At 40.2% G+C, this 15,550-nt stretch overlaps 1 protein-coding gene across 18 annotated transcripts in view; it reads left to right on the top strand.

Moving 5' to 3' along the window:
• The window catches only part of MICAL2 (microtubule associated monooxygenase, calponin and LIM domain containing 2), a 204,897-nt gene that overhangs the window by 87,906 nt on the left and 101,441 nt on the right, over positions 1–15,550 (top strand). For all 18 annotated transcript variants that reach the window (XM_061610428.1, XM_061610430.1, XM_061610431.1 and 15 more), the window contains exons 13-16: positions 1,260–1,459; positions 2,405–2,517; positions 10,902–10,958; positions 12,044–12,193. In XM_061610428.1, coding sequence (XP_061466412.1) covers positions 1,260–1,459; positions 2,405–2,517; positions 10,902–10,958; positions 12,044–12,193 — 520 coding nt within the window. The remainder of the gene's footprint in view (positions 1–1,259; positions 1,460–2,404; positions 2,518–10,901; positions 10,959–12,043; positions 12,194–15,550) is intronic.

Here is a 15,550-nt window from a genome sequence, read left to right on the forward strand (position 1 = left end):
TGATGATATTTGTTGAGAGAAGGGGGAGTGTGGCTCTTGTTGCTTCACCTGGCTCACTCAGTGCCTGCCTATCCCGTTAGCCATGGTATCCTTCTGGATGGCCGCTTGGAAGTGGGAGATACTGTGCTCCATGGCTTCTGTTCCTACTTGTGGGGTTGACTCCAGAAAGTGGGACAGATTTTCCCCCCTTAAATCAATTGCGTTTGTTATGGCGTTCTCCAGAGTTCTGTTCTGACCACCATGCTGTTCAATATCTGCATTGGCTACAAAACTGAGGCAGTACTTTCTGCAATTTTGGGGTGGTGGGCAGAAGACTGTTAAAAATTTCAGGGGCGACAGATTTGCATTTTGATTTGTGAGTAGCAGAGGCACATTTTTCTTATCTTTTTAAAGACTTTTCACCTCTGTGGCAAACAGCAGCACTCCAAGTGTGCTTCAGGGCCATTTCTTCCTCGCATTCTCACTGTGGAAGGATGCTATATCGCAGCATGGCATCTTTCCTGGTCCACTGTTGATGGCAACAGGGAACTGGCATTCTCTTCAAAGAAACAATATAATTTTTTCTTTCAATGAAAAAGTTTGTTAGAATTTTTTTTGGGACAGCACCATTCCTGTACAGACCTGGTGTTGCCTTGTTGCCATCCTCCCCTTCCCCACTAGCATTTGCCATCCATTTGGAGCAGCTACAGAATACTTGAAGGAATCCTGCCAATTCTTGTAATAGGAGCCTCGGGATATTGTAGATTGATACTTGTTGTCACATGTAGGTCTTTTAGGTTATGAAATGGCTTTTTGTGTCAGAAAGGGCAGCTAAGTCACAATTTCAGGTTGTTGCTTTTGCACAAATGGGGGTTGAAGATGAGATGGCAACATTTCAAAGCCACCCAGTGAGTTGAAGACTGAAGTGTGATTTGCACTGAAGACCAAGGGCAGCACTCAACTGATTCCTAGACCACACACGTTCAGTTTTGCTCAATTAGGCAACTTCTTCAACTGAATAAATTTATTTAGATTTAGCTAAACCTCAGTTTGTACCAAAGTGTTTGGCTACTTTTGTGTGTGGTTTGGGGGTGGGAGCTGTGCATCTTCTTCCCTGACAATTCCTAAACAAAATTTCTCTGAAAGAGCACAGCAGACTTTTCCAAAGGTTACTTATAAAATATTTCAGAAAGAGAAGGAATTATTGCATAGTGGAAAAATCCTAAGATATCAACTCTTCTGCAGACTAATATGGATCCCTTTTTTAAAAAATCCTCAAGTGACTTTGACTCCCTGAATGAAGAAGATGCAGTCGGAAACAACCAGCTGGCATTTGACATTGCTGAACGAGAGTTTGGAATTCCTCCCATCACTACTGGGAAAGAGATGGTGTCTGCCAGAGAGCCTGATAAACTCAGTATGGTCATGTACCTCTCAAAATTCTATGAGCTATTTAGGGGAACACCTCTGAGAGCCATGGGTAAGCCAATCAAGGTTGCTCTTACTTTTAAGAGAAGTCAGGCTTGCGTTGTTTTACAGCTTGCCTGACTGACCCTGAAGCAGAGCCAAACTTTGTCTTGCAACTCCAATAAACTGCTCTGGTATGTTTAATTGTTATAGTTGTGTTATGTAGTTGTCCCTGGCTTTAAAAGGAAATGGGGGAAATGCTTAATATTGTTAATGGCTTCTGTTGCCTTAAATGTTTTATCCAGAGCAGGATCACCATGCATCTTTACTTAGCATCACTGTAATCTTTCACAGAAAGTTGTTGGTTCTGCACTTGTTCAATCCATGCTAACAAACTAAAGAACCTGTCTGTGTGCTGGGACATGACATTTCTTAGTACACTGATAACTGTTGGTGCCACTGAAATATGACATATCCCAGGAAACTTTGTACTTTGTACACAGCCACCAGAAGAGGAAACTTATTTGTCCATTCCACCAGTTGCTAGAACTGAAGGGAAGGGAAACAGGCGTGGGAGTAGCAAGAATGGGAGACATTTTCTGCTTTGATTAAAATCTGAACCAGAGAAGAACTAACAGTGCTTACTCTTCTACATTACATGCTACTGACATTTCTGTTTAGAGGCGAGGAATTACAAATGTCAGTGACCTTTACTAGTCCAGACACTGTGGGGTAATCTCAGATGACCTCCTAGGTAACTGGGTGCAATCCTATGCACACATTGCTGGAATAAGCCCAATTGAATATGGTAGTACTTAAATTTTGAGTAAACATGAATAGGATTGTGCTATTTGGCTCAAATGGTAATGTTGCTTTAAAATATAGTTAATATAGAGCTTTCTGCATTTCAGGGTTAAATTTCAAAATTAGCCTTATTAAAAGTAGTAGCTCTCTAGCCTAATGAGAATGTTCCAGTTGCTAGTCAGCATACCTAATTTCATTTGTTTATTTTGAACAGGTGCTATGGAAAAGCAAAATGGAGAAAGAAAGGATCTTTATTCAGCAAAATCATCCAACTTCATCTTTAACAATTACATGAACTTAACTTTTCCAAGGAAGAGAATACCTAAAGTAAGGCTCCTATACCTTTTGTAGTTCCATTATTTTTAACATATTAAAATCAAACTAACAGAGGCTAATGTCTATCAATCAGCTATTAATTATGATAGCCAAAAACAGGACTTGTTATTTAAAGGCATTATGTCTCTGGTTATCAGATTCAGGTGGCAAAAAAGGAAATGGCTATCTCCAACATGCCTTTCCGAGAATTTCCCAGGAGCATCTGGCTTGCTATTGCTGGAGGGAAGAGTACAGTACTTGATTGGCCTTTGGTTCAGTCAAGTATCAAACCAACTCCCCTCCCCAGAAACTCTCTGTAACATCTGCGGATGGTGAACTTGGGGGCATTTTGTTCAATTGGTGCGGGAATTACTTGAAATTTCAGAGAAGAGGATACTTGTTAGTGGCAGCAATTACTGGCTTTTAAAATTGGCTTGCCATTGCCAAAACCTACTGTGGCACAGAATTCCTCTCAGTAGTTGCCATATGAACATTGCCCTCTCCTGTCCCCGCCACAATATTTTGAGCAAAAGGTTCTCAAGTGAGGATTTTTAGACTCAGCCTTCATTCTTACGCTGATGAGTAATTAGTGATCTGCTGTTGTTGGCAGCCATTCCAAGACATTTCAGTAGTATGCAGCAGAATTTTGGACTCATGTGACAAAGAACTCTTTGGGAAGTAATTTTAACTGATTAAATTGAAAATTTAATTTTAAACTGATTAAATTGAAAATTTAATTTTAAACTGATTAAATTTCTTCATCCATTTTTTCCCAGAGAGATTTGGAAGAAATATAAGTACATGCATCATTGAGTTCAGTAACAAGTGCAGAAACACTGTGGATGATGAATTAGTATTAAATTTATTACCTGCCCTTCAGCAGGACCCAGGGCAGGTTACAACAGTTTAACATTCAATATTAAAAACAAGACACTCCAGACACTCTTGGATGAGACCAATTATCTGGATCCATTTCAGTCGGGTTTCAGGCCTGGTTTTGCCACGGAAACAGCCTTGGTCGCCCTGTATAATCACCTCTGCCGGGAGAGAGACGGGGAGTGTGACTCTGTTAATTCTCCTTGATCTCTCAGCGGCTTTCAATACCATCGACTGTGATATCCTTCTGGGAAGACTGGCTGAGTTGGGAGTGGGAGGGACTGCATGGCAGTGGTTCTGCTCCTACTTGGCGGGTCGGCTCCAGAAGGTCAGCTTGGGGAACATTGCTCAGCATCCTGGAGTCTCCAGTATGAGGTTCTGCAGGGGTCAGTTCTGTCCCCCATGCTGTTCAACATCTACATGAAACCATTGAGTGCGGTCATCTGGAGCTTTGGAGTGTGTTGCCATCAGTATGCTGATGACACGCAGCTCTATTTCTCCTTTTCATCTTCTTCAGGTGAGGCTGTCAATGTGGTGAACCAGTGCCCAGACAAGACTGAGATGCTGCTAGTGGGTGGTTCTTCTGACTGGATGGTGGATGTCCGACCTGTCCTGGATGGGGTTGCACTTCCCCTGAAGGAGCAGGTTCATAGCTTGGGGGTTCTCCTAGAACCATCTCTGTCACTGGACGCTCAGGTAGCCTCGGTGGCACGGAGTGCCTTGTACCAACTTCGGTTGGTGGCCCAGCTACACCCCTATATGGACAGGGATAACCTGGCTTCAGTTGTTCATGCTCTGGTAACATCCAAGTTTACTCCAAGATTACTGCAATGTGCTCTACGTGGGGCTGCCTTTGAAGACGTTTTGGAAACTGCAGCTTGTGCAAAATGCAGTGGCCAGATTGGTAACAGGGACCAGACGGTTCGAACATATAAAACCGATTCTGGCCTGCTTGCATTGGCTGCCTGTATGTTTTCGAGCTCGATTCAAAGTGCTGGTTTTCCTGACGAGGTGCACCTGGCACCATCACTATTATCTTTTTGGCGCCAGGTCAAGACTTTCCTCTTCTCCCAGGCATTTTAGCATGTGGTTTTTTTAAATTGTTTTTAATTTTTTTAAGTGTGTTTTAAATTGTTTTTAAAAGATGTGTTTTAAACTTGAATATTTATTTTTAATGTTTTTAGTTACTGTAAACCACCCAGAGAGCTTCAGCTATGGGGCGGTATACAAATCAATTAATCAATCAAACAAACAATCAAACACACACACACACTTCCTTTTTATAATTTTACTGCTTATAATAAATCTTCATGGAGGGAATGAAGAATTATCACAACCCTAACTTTTGGGCTAATCCCAAAAGAAAAAGAAACAAATGACCATATGTTAAATACTACGTCTTCCAAGTACCAGCTCTCACATCATGTCCTGTGTAAGCATTAGTCTGCCCAACAAGACTAAACACTGAGGTGGCACAATTTGTTCTGCATTCTCTCTCACAAGACAATAGAACACTTCTTATCTAAAGTTTTAAACAGTCGTCTTTGGTGAAAAGATTTTTTTCCTCTCTCCTTCCTACTGAATATTACTGATGCATTAATAAGAAAATACAGGACTTTATACAGTCCAACAAAGACTTCCTGCTAACAGATGAATCAAAACAAACAGATAAACTAATTAGAACAGGTGAAAACCTTCCCCCCCATCCACAATGAAAGCCGTTAACAATGTGTTACTTGCTGAATAAGTTCTCCACAGACGCAAGTCAAAGTTTTAACAAGCGGTGTTTGTGATAGTTACTTCAATAACAATGGTGAATTGAAAATCAGTGATAAGAAAATCAGACAAAATTAAACACTAACTACTAGCTAATATTGCAGACCATGTCTTTTGAACTATCCTACAAGTTATGCTTTTTCCTATCGACTTATAGACGTGCTATTTGACCAAGTCATACTCAGAGTAGACCTACTGAAATCAATGGGTTTAAGATACTAACTTAAGTCCATTGATTTCAGTGGGCCTACTCTGTGTACGACTTTGTCAGATACCATCCAATGTTTAGCCTTTCTATTTAATGCCACCGAGATCTGCAGAGGTCCAAAAAGGGCCTTGTTTTCCTAGAACCAGACTTTGTCTATATCACAATGACTACTGATACAGAGATGGACTTGGATCCAGAGTTTCCCTACTGTTCATGAAAAGGCCTCTGATCCAGCAGAGGCTCTTGCTGTTGGAAGTCAGGAGGAGATTTCCACTGATATTCCTTTTCTTCTTTAAGCTCCATCCACCTCCCAGTTCCAACCCATTTGAACACGTTTTCAGGGGGTGGGAGGGGCTATTGTGGGAAAAGGAATTGGCAAAACCCATCTCTCATCTTTCCATTAGCGGGATTGTCACCTGAGTAGGAGTTCTAACCAAGGGATCTCTGGATCCAACCCTTAGATAAGCTTAGATTTAAACAGTAAGCTTCTGAGAAGGATTTTGCTCAGTTCTAGTCTTTTGTATGCACTTAGTTCAGCTAGGCCCTCCAGACTAATAAATGCTATATTGTTTTCTTTGTGGGCAAGAAAACTGGTACAAAATGAAAAAGGGTAGAGGTTCATGGTTTGCTTCTAATTCAGAAATATTAAAAAAAAATGAGTAACACTACCACAGGGCACATCATTATGAAGTGCACTGCATTGTAACAATTGAATTGTCCATGAATACCAAAGTTGTTAAGTGAACACCTTGAAACATACCATATCAAGTTTTTAGCAAAACAATCTGCTAGAAGTTTGCTTAGAAAGGGTGTGGGATATTCTCTCTTCTGGCAAATTTGATTTTTGTCAGTTGGGCTTCTGTTGAGAAAATGTGCTAGTTTTCTTTGCATGGCTGAGTGAAGAAATGCTGTTTCCTAAAAAGGGCATGAGGGTAACTGCTTGGTAGCTGAACGTTGATATGATTTGAGGACGTTATTTATAGAATGGGCAACATAATGATTTTACACTGTGTTCTAGGAAGAGTTTACTCAAAAGTTTGTTTAGTGGTCTTCAGAAGACCCAGTTGAGGCAACTTTAAACACACATCGTGTTTATAAGTTGGCAAAAATATTTCCTACCTTTTTCCTGCTTAATCCAGGGCCCTCTTAACATTATAGAGAATACATATATTTCACCTATTCTATTCCAATATTGCTGTTGTCTCAGTGACTGCATTGCAAAATGCTGCATTCTAAATTGTCATGAATACAGAAAATAAAATTCTAACATTAAGAAGTAGAAATTAAAACTAAGAGCAGTAAAGTGATTTGATATAAAGAAAAAATGGGCTCCTTCCAAGCACAAACAAACAAACTTCACATTTGGAATACAAAAATCCAAGTTAATCTTAGTTGACCCAGGAAATGACTTTCATTATTCTATCTAGAAAATATTAACGGTAGTTATTTGCACCTTATAGAGCTGCAGGTAGTTGTGTTTGGATGGCTAAAAACCATATGGCAATAATATTTAAATAGTCAAAAATTTATCAAATCAGGAAAAAGTATGTTACATGTAAAAGGACCAAAGCTCTATCTACTTTTGCATCATTAAACACTTAGGTTATATCCAGCAATGTGTCCTATCAGCCCTTGCCCTTCTTGGCTTATTAAAGCTTGCAGAGGGGGTTTGACCAAGTGGATTCAGGGTGTGGTCAACTCATCATTGCGGGAGGAAGTGGCTCCAGCTACCCTGAAAGAGGAGGTGATTTGACTGCTCCTGAAAAAGCCCCCCTTGGACCCATTGGTCTGTGACAATTACCAACTGGTTGCAAATACCCCCTTCTTAGAGAAGATGATTGACAGGGTTGTGGCACAGCAATTGCAAGTACTCTTGGATGTAGCAGATTATCTTGACCCATTCCAGTCTGGGTTCAGGCCTGATTATGGGACTGAATTGGCCTTGGTCACCCTGATGGATGACGTTTATTGGGAGGACAGGGGGAGTGTGACCCTGTTATTCTTACTTGATCTCTCAGGGGCTTTTGATACTATTGACCACGGTATCCTTCTGGGCCAACTTGGTGAGATGGGTATTGGAGGCACTGTTTTACAGTGGTTCTGATCTATTTCCAAGGTCGTTTCCATAGTATAGCATTGGGTGATTATCTTTCAGCCCCCTGACAGCAGTGCTGTGGGGTGCCACAGGGTACCATCTTGTCCCCCATGCTGTCTAACATCTATGTGAAGCGCTTGGGAGTGGTCATCAGGAGATTTGGGGCAAGGTATCAGCAGTACACTGATGATACCCAGATCTATTTCTCTGTAACATCTGAATCGGGAGAGGCCGTGCAAGCCCTGGACTACTGCCTGGACTCAGTGGTGGACTGGATGAGGGCCAATAAACTGAGTCTGAATCCTAGCGCTGTGGGTTGGTGGTTCCTGAGTTCAGATATTTGTTCAGTTGTCTGCTTTGGATGGGATTGTACTCCCTCTGAAAGTGCAGGTCTGTAGTCTGGGGGTGCTCCTGGATCCATCTTTGTCACTAGAGGCCCAAGTGACCTCAGTGGCTAGGAATGCCTTTTACCAGCTTTGGCTGGTAAGATAGCTGTGGCTGTTTCTGGACTGGGATAACCTGACCACTGTTGTCCATGCTGTTGTCACCTTGCTGTTGAAAGAATTGCACTGGCTCCCCATTTGCTACCAGGCCAAGTTCAAGGTTCTAGTTTGGGTGTACAAAGCCCTATACAGCTTGGGACCAGGATACCTGAAAGACCGTCTTATCCTTTATATAACCAGTCAATCACTGTGCTCTGTAGGTGAGGGCCTCCTGCAGATAGCATCTTATCAGGAGGGCCATTCTGTACAATATAGGAAACGGACTTTTAGCATGGCGCACCTACCCTGTGGAATTCCCTTCCTTTAAATATTAGACAGGCCCCATCTCTGTTATCTTTTTGGTACCTATTGAAGACCTTCCTCTTTCAACAAGCCTTTTAAGTTGAGACCTTATCCCAGTCTGCATCTGCGTTGGAACTGCTTTTTAATATGTTTTTAAACCTTTTTTTAAAATGTTTTTAACTTTTTTTTAAAGATGTCTTGAGAGCTTTTTTAAATTTTTTTTTTAAAGATCTTTTGTTTTAATATATTTTAAAGTCTGTGTTTATGATGTTTTAAAGTATTTTTAGTGCTTTTGTTTGCTGCCCTGGGCTCCTGCTGGGAAGAAGGGCGGGATATAGATCAAATAATAAATAAATAAATAAATAAATAAATATCCAGCAGTGCATTTGCACAAGTGGAAGGCACTTCCACTTGAGAAAGGCAGGACGCCTTATCTTTGTCAATTCCCCCTAACCACTGCAACTCCACATGCCCCTGAATTAACAAGTTTCACCAAAATATGCTTTGCTACTTTATAATGTTGTAAAATTGAAGTTGAAGGAGTAGCAGAATGATGTTGTGCTTAAAAGATCTGTGTGATTCAGGACTTGTTGCCACCAAAGGCCTTCCTAAAGTAACACATTCAGATATTTTATCATATTAGAGTGCTGAGGTGTCTAGACTTCCAAAAGCATTGGTTATTATTATGCTATGCAATTTTAATCCAATTGAAGGAACTCTTGGCCTTGGCCTGAAGCAATGTGTCTGGGGCCTCTGGCTTAGCCTTTAATCCACTGGCTCACCATGGTAAAAGAATTTCTGTCTGCTTTTATTTTCTCCGTCTGTAAAACAGAAATTGTAATGGGAATTATGTGGTTTCAGGATTATTATTGAGCTGATCGAATAATAACTGCAAACCGCTTCACGCATTCAAGCTGCAATCCTGCATGCAGTGGATGTCCCCCTTTATTTCAGTGGTACAGAAGCACTTTTGGGATGGCTATCATATCATGAGCTTCCCTGAGGATTATTTGGGCATTGTCAGCAAAATGAATGTTCAGTCAGTAGTTCATCAGTATGGTACAGTGGCTAGTGCTGGGCTTGGTTCTTGGAAATCCATATTAAAATCTTGGTTTAGTTATGCAGTTAATCAGGTGGTCTTGGCCTATCAAACAAAGCCATCTATTCCAGGTGCTTGCAAAGCTAAAAACCGCTCTGAGGTCCTCAGGGGAAGACCAAGATTCAAGTGCTTTAAAATTATGAATAAGAGTTCTTTTAACATTAATTTCTTATTCCACATGATGAGTCACTGAATGTATAGAATCAGCCAAGGTTCCAATTCAGTAAACATTGAATATCTTTTTTAGTTACATGGAAGGATTGCAAGGACCAATTCCATGACAGAGCCGGTGTGGTGTAGTGGTTAAAGTACTGGACTACGAGGGTTTGAATCCCCACATAGCCATGAAGCTCACTGGGTGACCTTGGGTCAGTCACTGCCTCTCAGCCTCATGAAAACCTTATTCATAGGGTCACCATAAGTCAGAATCGACTTGAAGGCAGTACATTTACATTTTTATTTAAGCCTAATGATACTTGGGAAATATCAGAAGCCAATAATTCCAGCTCTCCACTATGGAATGTGATGTTGCTCAGAGTAGATTTCTGCAATATCTAAAAACTCTCATTCTTCTTGGGGAAAAAATTAAGTGGTTGCTCTGTCAGCCCTGAGTAGCCACTCTGTAAGCTAATAGCCTGTGGCCTGTTTATCAAGGAGCAGCTGTGTTAGGGCAAAGCTAAATATGCTAGGGCATGTATGTTTGTTTAAGTGTCTGGCCATTCATGTACACTAAAAGAGGCACGTGGCTGAAGGTAGGTAGAATCTCTGACCTTCTGTGCATTTCCATAGTTTCAGGAAATGTTCTCAGTTCAGATTAAATCTGGTATCTGAGCTGGCTGGGGAGAAAAGTGTCTGTGATGAAAGAGTGGTAAGTCAGGGGAGGGGATGAATTTCACTTCTATAACCTGCATACCCTTCTGATATAAAAATGATCCCATCTACTCTGCTTTCCCCCACTCACATGAAGTTGAGAATAAACAACATAAATGTAGTTGAATAAATAACTATCATTGCCTCATCGCATCTAGCTTGATCTCTAGATAACGTTTTGCTGAGAATAGCGGAATGTTTATGGAAATGGGAGAACAAACTTCAGTGGATTTCTATGATGACTGAAAGTGGTCTAGAGTGAGTAAAAATGTAAATGTACTGCCTTCAAGTCGATTCCGACTTATGGCGACCCTGTGAATAGGGTTTTCATGAGGCTGAGAGGCAGTGATTGGCCCAAGGTCACCCAGTGCGCTTCATGGCTATGTGGGGATTCGAACCCTGGTCTCCCAGGTTGTAGTCCAACACCTTAACCACTACACCACACTGGCTCTCTCTAGAGTGAGTATGTCAGTGGAAACATTTTCATGTGTAGTTATTCATTGAATTAAGACAAATGCCTAACCTTTATTCCTCACTCTGATCAACCCATTCATTTTGTATCTGACCAGTGAATTTAGTTTAGTGGGATATCTTCATTTTAGCTGCCATTTTATATTAAGTTGGCAAGTACTGGATGTGTGTGCGGTTGCTTGCGAATTATATGTTTTTTCCTCCCATTGCTTTTAGACAGAAGAAAATGAGACCAGTAAAAGGCGACGTAAAAGTCTCATTAATTTTGAAGAGGTTAGTACTAATTGTCATTGTTAAATTTGTTTTTGGCATATAGAATTCTTTCCTAATTGGGGAAGGGGAGGGCTCCTAAGTTCAGATTTTAATTGATTAGTATTAGAAAAAACAAGTATTCCTGTCCTGTTACTCAAGTGTAACAGTCCAAGTGTCAATTAATTTTGAAGACTGAGAGAGCTTTTTTTAGATTGCCTAATTTGTAGTCATCCACACTGCATTGTTCAGATGGTGTTGGTAGAAGAAGCTGTAGATGGACTCACAGGCTGGCTGATAGCCATGTCTGGCAGGCATCTCTTTAATTTCCCCCCGCTATTCTCTAAATAAAATCTATATGATAAGTTTGAAATTGGTTGAAAAGTTCTGATCCATAAACAGGCCAAGGGTGGGTGAAGTTAACCTCTTCATCAAAAGGAATTATGCTAGATCCAACATTTTAAAATGGGAGCTGGGACTTATTAAGAAAAATGGAATGTGACCACCTCATTATGCCCAACTACCTTCTTCTGATTGACCAAGAAGGTGAAGCATGACTTACTATGAATATATAAATATAAACTCTCTCTCTCTCTCCCCCCCCTCGTTGCAGTCTTTATAGCAGCCTTTCCCAACCAGTGTGGCTCCAGATGTTGTTGGACCACAATTCCCATCTTTCCTGACCATTGGCAATGCTGGCTGAGGCTGATGGGAGTTGTGGTCCAACAACATCTGGAGGCACACTGGTTGGGAAAGGCTGCTTTATAGACTGCTTGGGCAGCATTAGGCAACTTGCCATTTTTCGCAGGCCTTCTGCTTCCTTTCATTCCTTCATATATGTGTCTCAAAGCACGCCATAGGCCCACATTAATTTTATTTGAATTTAACTTCACGTATATTGGCTTCCCCCATTACAAAGGCTCAGGGAGATAATTTTTAAGATCCTCTTTAAATTTTTAATTTGGTTTTACTTTACATGCGTTCATTGGCTCTTCTCTAACTGGTCTACTGGTACGCTAGTCAATATGCCCTGTTAGGCTGTTTTGAACTCTGCCTCTGCAATAGAACATAAACATCAGACATATTTTCCTTTTGTTGCTTCATTGCAGTCTTCAGGTTTTTTGAATCGAGGTACAAATTCTGGTAACCAACTAGGAGACTTGAAAGAAGGAATAAATCAAAACAAAGTGAAGTCTATGGCAACTCAGCTCTTAGCCAAGTTTGAAGAAAATGCTCCTAGTGTTTCACTACGGAGGCAGGTGAGTAAATAATAATTTTAAATTTCTTCTTTGGAAATGGGCTAATTTTTTTCTAATGCATAGCCAACTGTATTGAGCAATATGCCTTGAACCCAAAACCTGAAATGTTCTAGAATGAAAAGTGGTAGTAGGAGCTCTTTGAATATGTAGCACACGTCATATCTATTGCCGCCCTGGGCTCCTGCTAGGAGGAAGGGCTGGATATGTGAATGAATGAATGAATGAATGAATAAAATCTACATGATTGTTGGAATATAAGGAAATAATCCTTCAAAATTCATATCTGTTCCCAATCAGTGATTTGGAGGAAGCTTCACATGGATCTGTGCTCTCCATTCTGGGCAACAGAATTCCATAAAAGCTTTGGAGTTCCCACGTTCATAGGAAATGGCAAGATCATAGCCAGAGGGAGAGACTACCTATAGGTAGCTATATCAGTATTGTAAAATGTGGGAGGAAAAGTAACATCAGTACTTTGCACTTCTTGTATTTCTGTAGAATAATCAAAGTGCCACCTTCAGTATCTCTCTTGGAGTGAAATGCACTTGATCCCACTTCAAACACTAGGCTAGTCTGACACACTTACGCTTCCTCTTCCTCAGCATTATTGATTATGTTAAACTGAAATTTCACTGTCTGATAACTTGACATGAGAGCATTTGCATTGTTATGGGCTGGATTTGGGGCCTTGTGAGCTCCCTAGTGATATATATATATATATTTCTCCCTACTGTTCTCTATAGTTCCCTATAGTTCTCCCCAGCCGCATTCACATTCATCTTCCTCATTCAGGTACAGAATACATGGTCAGAATACATAGTCAGCATACACTGTGAAATTCATAGATGGGAACATGTGATAAGAAAAAGTGATGTAAGGCAGTCAGCCCAGCACATGTTTACCAGTGCTTTAACCCTGGTCAGAAGAATACTGCTCTGCGTGTTCTACACACAGACTATAAGAGTTATCTGAGTCTATTACATGCTGTATTGAAGACTAAAATGTGACATATAACGTGAACTGTTATCAAGTGTAACATGTTTGATGTAAATCCCCTGTATGTGGTATGTGTGATCTGATATTCTGATTCTGTGGCCACAGCCACCTACAGCATTATATGTACTGAAGAACTTTATGTGTTAAAGAAATAAATAGAATGTAAGATCTTCTGCCGTTGAGCTCCTAATTAATTTTCCTGAGATATTCTTAGACCTAAGTATATTATTTGGTGGGATCTCTGACCATTAGTCAGCCTACCCCAGACTAACTGATGGAAGAGACGCTGGAAGCTCAGTTGACCATGACATTAGTCATATAAGAAATCTGGATAGCATATGGATTTCTTCAGTCTTGTGCATTCTTGGGAGAGAGGCCCTTCAAGCCATTTCAGTATCTAACATGTTGTTTTGAAATCAATGGACTTAACTTATGACTAATACTGGATAACACCCAATGTGTGTTTTTTGGCTCTTTATAAGTAGATTTTTTTGAAAATGTTTCTGGTCAGTTGCAGTGTAAGTATTTCTTCCTCATAAATGCTTTTGAAGAATTAAATGTGCAAAATATGCCAAAATTGCAAACCAACATTGCTTTTTAGGCATGTTTCATGAGTGGGGTCTAGCAGTTGTGTAGCTTTATTTTTATTTCCCCATAACTTTAAAATATGAATTGATATAATACGTATACCCTACCCCAATATGATTTTTTACACCTCCACGGTAATGTTAAGGTCACAATCCAGAGAACTGTAGAACTAGTACTTCACAGACCTAGATGGGTTTTGATACATGTTGCTGAACAACACAAGCACTGGCTAGCAAACTGCCTTGGGAAACTCAGAGTTTTAAAGAGGTCTGTTTAAATAAAAAATTGGTAGACCTGCTGAGCACCCTGATATTTTATATTGTACCAAAATGAGCTAGCTTGAAATAGTTTTGAAAATCACCTTAAAATTCTGTAGAGGCCTAGGTACATGTTGTAGTTGTTATGTGCCTTTAAGTCAATTATGACTTATGGGACCCTATGAATCAAAGACCTCCAATAGTATCTGTTATAAACAGCCCTGTTCAGATCTTGTAAGTTCAGGTCTGTGGCTTCCTTTATGGAATCAATCCATCTCTTGTTTGGTTTTCCTCTTTTCTACTCCCTTCTGTTTTTCCCAGCATTATTGTCTTTTCTAGTGAATCATGTCTTCTCATTATGTGTCCAAAGTATGATAACCTCAGTTTCATCATTTTAGCTTCTAATGATAGTTCTGGTTTAATTTGTTCTAACACTCAATTATTTGCCTTTTTCACGGTCCATGGTATGCGCAAAACTCTCCTCCAACACCACATTTCAAATGAGTTGATTTTTCTCTCAGCCACTTTTTTCACTGTCCAACTTTCACATCCATACATAGAGATTGGGAATACCATGGTCTGAATGATCCTGACTTTAGTGTTCAGTGATACATCTTTGCATTTGAGGACCTTTTCTAGTTCTGTCATAGCTGTCCTCCCCAGTCCTAGCCTTCTTTTGGTTTCTTGATTGTTGTCTCCATTTTGGTTAATGACTGTGCCAAGATACTGATAATCCTTGACAAGTCCAATGTCCTCATTGTCAACTTTAAAGTAATATCTTCTGTTGTCATTACTTTAGTCTTTTTGATGTTCAGCTATTGTGCTGCTTTTGTGCTTTCATCTTTAACTTTCAACAGCATTCATTTCAAATCATTACTCGTTTCTCCTGGTAGTAGGGTATCGTCTGCATATCTTAAATTATTGATTTTTCCCTCCAGTTTTCACATCTCCTTCATCTTGGTCCAATCCTGCTTTCCGTATGATATGTTCTGCGTATAGATCAAACACATAGGGTGATAAAATACACCCCGTCTCACATCCTTTCCGATGGGGAACCAATCGGTTTCTCCATATTCTGTCCTTACAGTAGCCTCTTGTCCAGAGTATAGGTTGTGCATCAGGACAATCAGTTGCTGTGGCATCCCCATTTCTTTTAAAGCATTCTATAGTTTTTCATGATCTACACAGTCAAAGGATTTGCTGTAAGGGTGATTTTTTCTGAAATTCCTTGGTACATTCCATTATCCAACATATATTTGCGATATGATCTCTGGTACCTCATCTGGCATTTCTCGCTCCATATATGGTAAAAGCCTTTGTTGTACAATCTTGAGCATTACTTTACATGCATGGGATATTAAGGCAATAGTTCAATAATTACTGCATTCTCTGGGACCCCCTTTCTTTGGGACTGGGATATATATTGAATGCTTCCAGTCTGTGGGCCATTAAGTTTCCATATTTGTTGACAAATATTTGTCAAGGTTTGGACACATTCAGTCTCAGTAGCTTCAAG

This window comes from Rhineura floridana, chromosome 2, assembly GCF_030035675.1.
Source record: "Rhineura floridana isolate rRhiFlo1 chromosome 2, rRhiFlo1.hap2, whole genome shotgun sequence".
In the NCBI taxonomy this organism is placed as follows: Eukaryota; Metazoa; Chordata; class Lepidosauria; order Squamata; family Rhineuridae; genus Rhineura; species Rhineura floridana.